Source organism: Arachis ipaensis, chromosome B2 (assembly GCF_059453495.1).
Source record: "Arachis ipaensis isolate K30076 ecotype BB chromosome B2, ASM5945349v1, whole genome shotgun sequence".
In the NCBI taxonomy this organism is placed as follows: Eukaryota; Viridiplantae; Streptophyta; class Magnoliopsida; order Fabales; family Fabaceae; genus Arachis; species Arachis ipaensis.
The window spans coordinates 1,454,181-1,462,528 of record NC_142437.1 but is presented as its reverse complement, the minus strand read 5'-3'; the positions used below and the strand labels follow the sequence as shown (position 1 = coordinate 1,462,528).

Below are 8,348 nucleotides of genomic sequence, written 5' to 3'. Positions count from 1 at the left end.
TTGAGTTAAGGTATTCTTGTTGATATAAATTATTAGCATCTCCTTCTACCTCATCAAATGAGACTAAATTTCGTTCTTCTCCTGGAAACTGGTTGATAATTATATCATTAAGCTGTTGCACATCATGATTTTTTGGCGTCAATATTGCCCTTTCTACCATGTAAGAAGCGTCCCACCCATGAGATTGTAAGTTTGAAAATATTTCTTCTATTAACTTGTATAATGATGTTTCACCCTCCCACGGAATTGCCATATTTGCTTGTATCCGTACAGAGTCTTCATGTATGGTGGGCTCAATTCCATCACCAATGTGCATAAGATACTCAGCAAAAATATGATCATTAGAAGATCGCATATTTTGTCGCAAATGGAGAATTTTAGTCGAAGCTCATAAATGAGACTTAACTATAGAAGCTGAGATCATTTATGACTTACTACCTTTTGGTACGACAGGCAGTACTTGGCGGAAATCTCCTCCAATCACCATCACTTTTCCTCCAAATGGCATATCGTTTGCTAATATGTCTCTCAGAGTGCGGTCTAATGATTGCACCGTTTCTTTATTTGCCATTGGTGCTTCATCCCAGATGATTGCTGTTGTTTGTCTAATCAACTTTACAAGATCTGATTGTTTGCTTATGTTGCAAATGGATGATGGTTCTGCATTAATTGGGATCTTAAACCTAGAATGAGCTGTTCGACCCCCAGGCAATAATGTTGCGGCTATTCCTGATGATGCAGTTACCAAGACAATATGTCTCTTATTTCTCAATTCTGCAATTATAGCTCTGTAAAGAAATGTTTTGCCTGATCCTCCTGGCCCATCAACAAAGAACACTCCACTTTCTCTTCGTTCAATTATATTCATAATGCACTTGAAAGCTTTAGATTGGTCATTGTTCAATCTTGCTACTGAACACAGGTCTTCCCGGGGTACTTCGACAGACAGTTCTTCTTGGATAACTCTGGGTATCGAGTTGTCATTGTCATTTTCATGAGTTAGAGTTGACAAATCGTATTGTGTAATCTATTTTCCGTGCTGAAGGAGTATATCATTTATATCCCTGAGTAGCCGATTTGTGAACACTAAGGCTGTTGTGGTGTTGGTTTACGGATAACCATCCACCATATATGAAAAAAATTCATCCCATAAGCTTCTTACATCTGTAGGCTCACAAAATATTAAGATGGTTGCAAACAACCTTCGTAAAGCACATGGCAATCGTAAAACAGAAGTCTCAACCAAACACGCACGGATGCTACTATCACTCTCTAACAATCCTCGGTGTTGAGCAAATTGCTTGAAGGACGAATATTGGACCCTATTCACTGTTAGCAAGTCATCACAACTGATTGGTCCTCTGACATTAGATAATAGAATACTCAAATAGAATTTTTCTCCTTCTGAAGGTGATACAGTATAAATTCGACCGATGAATCTCCTCTGTGTCTTGCGTCGACACCATTCCTTTTCCTTGTTGTGCCAAGTATAATACTCTGGAATTTTCCTGTACAGAAGATGCCTAGATTGTTGGTCCTCCTCACGATTTAGGGCAAAGAATTCAGTGAGTATTGTTCTAAAGAAATAATCATCATTAAGTATTTCAGGAATGGTTTGGTGATTATAGAAGCTCACTTGATGTTGATTTGGCAAATGAATTTGTAACCTTTCCACTGATGGATACATTCGGTAAAGGTTAAATTTAAATATTCTCCAACATGCCTCTAGAGCAGCGATCCATCTTGCATCAACAAACTATTGTACTTCGTCAACATTAGAACTGTTGTGAACTTCCATTGCAACCCGGTCTGGACCCTTGTAGCAATATTTGTAGAGATACTTTATACTCTTGATGCTACTACATATCTCAACATTAATATGGCAATCATACTTTAGTAGTAGCCAAGGGTTGTACGGAACTGCCCATCTATTGTCAATTGTGACATTTTGGTTAATCGGTACTGGAGTGTCGAATCGTCGCCTATATTGTGGATATGAGTCGTCACCTATTCGTGTTTCTGCTGTGAACTCTTTTGGGTAGTTGCGTTTACATTGGCCATTTTTCATGCAGGGTGAAGATTGATCAAGTGTACCGCAAGGACCATGAATAATATGTTTTAGCATTGCATCATGTAGGTGTGGTTCTACTTCTTTAGATGGTATCTCTGCGCGTACCAAACTATCATAATGCTCCAGGTCAATTAACTTGTCATTGTTTTCTAAGATTAGCAACATATGTACATGTGGCAACCCTCTTTTTTGAAACTCAATGACATAAATATAGCTCTTCACCTTTCCCAAGACACCCTTAGTAATTACATCCTCTTTCAAATTTGGCTCGAAAAATTCTTGTTGTCAGATCTGGACGATCTTGTGGAGTTTGAACTGGGTTGAGTTCTGAAGTTATTTCAGTCTAAAATGGATTGCATGTCATTGTGAAAAAAATATCTAGCTTGCCCTCTTTAAGAACAATCGCCATTCCATCTTCATATCGTTGGGTCAGGTCGCGACGGCTACCAATGAACGATGATGGTAATATTGTTCTTTTTCTTCCAACATTTTCTGAAGATAAATATATAGAGAAATATTATTAGTTTTAATAATTATTTTAAACTCAATAGAAAAGCGGCTCAACAGGCACGATAGTGCCTGGTGAGCCGCTAGTATGAAGTAATTTAAAAAAGAAAAAAAATGAATTTAACAAAATATTGGACCAATTCATCATTGATAGGTACAGACATATGTAAAAAAATAAAGAATACATATGAGATAAAAAAATTAGTTCTTCCTTGGTAAGAGAAAAAGATAGAACACTATCTTTGTACGTGAGATATTGGGGACAAATTAAAAAGGTAAAAAAATGATGAAAATATTAATTGGGTAAGTAAATTAAAAAAAAAATATAGGTGGAAGTTATATGTGAACTGCAGTAAAACTAAATGAAATTTGTAATAATGGATGTGATGAAATCGATAGTGTTAAAGGTAAAAAAATAATGGCAGCAAGAGAAATATAACAAAATGTATTAAGAGGTAAATAAAGAAGCAGTAGAATGGATGAAATTATAAAAAAATAAAAAGATATATCTTTTATGATTACAGAAAAATTCTAATAGAATAATTAGAATGAGATTAAATTGCATCAGAGTATAGTACTCACAGACATACTCAAAAAACACTATACAAACAAAGTCTAACATAAAATTAAACAAAATATAATTTAAATGAATACCTCATAATATAATAAGATCTATAACAAAACTATTTATCACCACTGATTAAATACTTGTTGGCTTCTAATTATTCTTTTTCTTATTTCATATATCGCCACAGAAAAAAATAAAAAAGAGAGACTGTGAGAATAAAGAATTGAATAGAATGCATGAGTTTTTGTAACTGTTAGTGAAATATATTAGAGAAATAACTAATTGTACAATATTTTTTAATTATGTTAGTAGGGTTAAAATAGAAAATAGAAAAATTGGACACCAAACTCCATATATTAACATTATATATTGTTATAAATATCAATTTTTTAATTATAAGCATTTTAATTAAGAAATTAACTTCACCGAAAGTTATTTTCATCTTTTTACATTTTTTCTTCCTTTAAAAAAGGTGGGAGAGTAAACAAAAGAAAAAGGATATTCCTGCTATCATTTCTCTTTTGATATTAGGGTAGAAAAATTATGGTCCCCCCCCCCCCCACTTTTTTTCAATTTTATAATAGAAAAAGTTTAAGAGGCTAGTACTTTTATTAAAATTTAGTCAGTTATTAAAAAAATTAATTTTATATTATTAGATATAATTTTATACTATTAAAAATATTGATGATAACTAAATTGATGGTTATAAATTTTAAAATTTGTCGGTCCCTAACACTTCTAAAAAAAATATATAGATATAAATTAAATAAAGGTGAGATAATATAAGTTTATTTTTCTTTAGGTCTACTTGAGAAATAACACATAATGGATGTATGCATGGATATATTTACTCTCATTCCTATTCATTTTTAGTTAATTTTCTTTCCAAAGCCTTTTACTGCATTTATTTATTTATTATGAATATTATTCGAAAAATAGGTGTGCAGCTGACTTTGCTAAGTTTTAATGTAAAATATTATTAAATTAATATTATTATTTGATAGTGTTTATTTTTTTAATTGAATATTTGACTGGTCACTTTTTTCAAAAGTTGACCGCATTTTATATTTGTTTAACTAGAGTTTTATGTTTATATTTATACAAATAAATAATTCATAAAAAATTATACAAATAAATAAATAAATAATAACAGTATATAAATATTATTTCAATATATAAATAAAAGGCCATTATTGTATAATTATTTTATTAATATGTTTTCCACACAATACAATTCATATTTTCATTTTTTCACACTCTTATTCCCTTTTTTATCTTCATAATTAACTAATTAAGTAGTACTTTTCTTAAATGTAATATATATCCATGCATAACAGCAACCCTTTAAATAGAACTCAAATTCGCGACAAATTAGTTTTTAGTCTTTCGGATTAGAGGATACTGTGGGTAACCAAAAAAAAAAATACCTCCATCAATTTTGTGAAAGGGATACAGCTTGGATTGTAGAATTTTACCAATTTATATACACCAAATAAATGGGAGAATACAGCTTGTATACAAGCTGCCATGCATTATCACTTATATAAATTTAGTTCCATTTTCTTTTCTTTTTTTTTTAGTCTGCCTACTAGATTAATTATATGTTTTATTTTTTTAAATTCCAAAATAATAACTCCTAAGTTGCAAAACCAAAACCCAAGAAAATCTATGCCTAAGAGAGAGGTTTCTACTTTTTCTTCTATTTATAATAGATATTTAATATGCTCTACTCCCTAAGGAGAAAAATCTAGCTTCACAAGCCCTCTAGAGTTGCTTAGAGTTTTGCATAAGATGGAGTCACAAATTTTAATATCTTACATAAAACTATCGATTAATTTATTTATCAAAAATTGATAAATTCAATAATTTAAGTAGTTCATAATACTTTGCTTCTTTAAGTAATGCCTCAAAAAATAAAACAAATATAGGTTTTTTTTTTTGTATATGAAAGTAAAAGTGGTATTTTCTCTTAATATTGTAATTTTTTGTAGTTTTTAAAAGTGTGGAAGATACACAAATTGGAGGATCCGATTTGTATACTTCAATTTTTTAAATTTTTTTAACAAAAATCTCTCGACCTGATTTCTGTTCTTTCATAAATTCCTCAATTCGATTTCTGTATCCTCACAAATCAAACGGTCCGATTTCTGTACTTCTCACAAATCGGACGGTCCGATTTTTGTTTATCTAATTAAACGGTTTCACATTTAATAATAACACCCCATCAACCTACATTTTAAAAATACACCGTTGCTACTCTAATATCAAAAACAAAATCTGACAAATATATTGTGCACATCAACCAAAACCAATAAGAATATATATAATATAACACATACATTTTATTCTTTCGTTTGAAGTAGTTGGAAACTCCAACTTTTCTACCCCATATAAATTTACATTTTTTTCTCTTTATTTTCTTTTCCTAGTAATTAGTAAACAATGGAAAATACATGCAAACTATACAACTTCACAACACAGAGCACCATCTTCCATTAAAAAAAATAATTTATGATTGAATATTATGAAAAAAAAATTATCTGATTATGACAAATACGAATTTTTACATTTAATATGATAAAAATTCGCACTTGACATAATCAGATAAAATTTTAATTAAGTAAAAAAAATCCAATAATTACAGATGGGAGTTGATTAAATTCCAGCAAAATCTCTAACAGTAAAACCAACCTTCTCAAAGCTTCCCTTTTGATTATTCTCCCTAAACTTCAAATAATCCAAGCAAAGAAAGGGAGAATAGAATCTCTTATTGGCATGATGAAGAGCAACAACCTCATTGGGTGCCACAATGACTTTGTGATCCTCAAAGCACCAAAAGAATGCCAAAGAGAATCTATTCACACAAGGTTGCTTCAAAACAACTCTATGTTCTGAAGATCTCAACTTGTCATTGCTCCAAGCTTGTAACATGTCTCCAATGTTAACCACAAGTGTTCCCTCTGAAGGCTTTATGTCAATCCATTCTCCATCATTTGTCTTCACTTGAAGCCCTCCAATTTCATCTTGGTATAAGATTGTTATGCAACTCATGTCTGTGTGCATTCCAAGTCCTTCAACTTCTTCTCTTTCTTCTTCTGGGGCTGAATAGTTGTTTATTCTTAAGTATCCATGGCACTTTCTGAATTCATCATCATAGAACATTTTCTCAAATCCTTCACCTATGCTCATCAACACAATCTTCACAATCTTCTCACACAGTTCTGCCATCTTGCTACAATATTCTTGCAAAGTTTCACTGTCAAACAAACAAAAAGAGAATCAATTTTTTATTAGGCCCAGTTTGGGTAAATAGCTTAATTAAGCTCTTTTTGAAAAAATAGATTAAATAATAAATGACTATATTAAAAATAGCTTATAAATAAGTTATTTTGGGTTTGAATTTTTAGTTCTAAAAATACTTATTTTATAAAAATATGATAAAAAGTAGTAGTATTATGAGAGAAGTCTATTTTTTTAACTTCTCTATAAATTTCTAAATAGCTTCTTAAAAAGCCGCAATTTTGTTTTAAAAATTGCACCAGACATTTAAACTACTACTTTTTATAAGTCAAAAACTCAAAAAAATTATTTTAAAACTTTCCAAACGGACCCTAAATGAATTAAACATATATATTTTGTTATTTTTAATGTAAAACATAATATTATACTAATATAAAGTAAAAGAGTACTTTTTGAATAACCAACAGCATTCAAGATAAAAAGTAGTTATTTTTGCTGATGCCACGAGAAATGTATAAAATTTTGTTACATTAACAATAAATGCATTTAAATTAGATTATATTAATTACCTGAATTTGGAATTGGTTCTGTGAAATAAAACATCTTCAGAAGACTTAGCAGAGAGATAAAAATCAGGTCCATTAACTCTGAGGCTCTCAAAGAATGGAGAAGCAATGAAGGGTGGAGTGTAAGATTTGACATTAGAGAAAGGCCCAAGCTTAAGCTTGGTATCAGATGGGAGAGAGAAGAGACATTTGGACAGTGAATGAAGCTGGTTGCATAGATCTTTGGAGATTCCATGGTTGATTATGTGGAAAAAACCCCATTCTTTGCAAGCTTTGGAGAGAGATTCTAATGAAGATTCTTCTAATGGCTGAGATATGTCCAAAATTGGAAGATCAGCATAATAATAAGCTTTATTATTATTGGATTTTGATGACATTCTTCTTATTAATCAAACAAAAAAAAAATGTATGTATATGAAGAAGGAGGATTATGTATGTATGTGCTTATGTATATATGTTTCTGCCTAAGGTTTTGGGTTTAATTTAATATCTATCTATCTATATATATATATATATATATATATATATATATATATATATATATATATATATAGTTCTAAGTCAGAAGCTTGGATCACAAGAAGAATGGAACTCAAGCATATGCATATATAAGCTGAGGCAGAGTGTAAATAAGACAAGTTTTTATTATAAATTTATAATAATATATTCTCAATTTTGTCCTTATCTAAACAATTATGGGAGACAAAATATTTTCTTCTTGAGCTAATAATTCATTCTTTAATATTTTAAAAATTGAACATATATTAATCATTTACTCCTCATGTACAATTTTAGTTCTATATGTAGTAACTAATTTGTCACTCTTAATTATTGAAATATAAATTATACATACGAAATAAATTAAATTATATATATATATATTATACAAATATATGATGACTTGTGTACATAATATTTTTTGTTATTTGAATGATAAGAATGATTTTATTATCCTTTATGTTTTTATGGGCATTTGCATTGTTTTTTTTTTTTTATTTGAACAGTGAAAGATGAATTTATTTATTTATTTTAAATTCTAAGGACAACTTTGTTTTCCGTACTTTTGTCGAGGATTAAATTAGATTTACATTGTGATTGTGTTTGGATGGTTAGAGATATATTTGTAAAAATTAAATTATTTTTTTTTGGTAAATAATGTAAAATAAATTAATATATTTAAATTTGGAAGACAAATTTGTCTTTTGTGTTTTTGCAAGAAGTAAAATGAGGGTTTATTATTAGGAAAAGTATAGGTAACTAATAAAATTTTTGAATAATGTGTAAATAATGTGAATTAATAGGGTTAAAAGAGTAAATTTTATTAGTAGCATTAAATTAGGATGTAGTGTATTTTCATTTGATTGGTGATTGTTCATGTTGTTCAAAATTTTCATTG

At 29.6% G+C, this 8,348-nt stretch overlaps 2 protein-coding genes across 2 annotated transcripts; both read right to left on the bottom strand.

Moving 5' to 3' along the window:
* Positions 1 to 424: 424 nt before the first annotated feature.
* On the bottom strand, positions 425 to 1,687 carry LOC110268277 (uncharacterized). Its single transcript, XM_088504765.1, has 2 exons — positions 1,203 to 1,687; positions 425 to 965 (listed from the first exon to the last, which is right to left on the bottom strand). Exons 1-2 carry the CDS (start codon positions 1,685 to 1,687, stop codon positions 425 to 427), a joined length of 1,026 nt encoding a protein of 341 aa, XP_088360891.1.
* A 4,021-nt stretch (positions 1,688 to 5,708) lies between these two features.
* Positions 5,709 to 7,367, bottom strand: LOC107628098 (gibberellin 20-oxidase-like protein). The gene is made up of 2 exons (XM_016330904.3): positions 6,956 to 7,367; positions 5,709 to 6,402 (listed from the first exon to the last, which is right to left on the bottom strand). Exons 1-2 carry the CDS (start codon positions 7,327 to 7,329, stop codon positions 5,802 to 5,804), a joined length of 975 nt encoding a protein of 324 aa, XP_016186390.1. The 5' UTR covers positions 7,330 to 7,367; the 3' UTR covers positions 5,709 to 5,801.
* Positions 7,368 to 8,348: the final 981 nt, after the last annotated feature.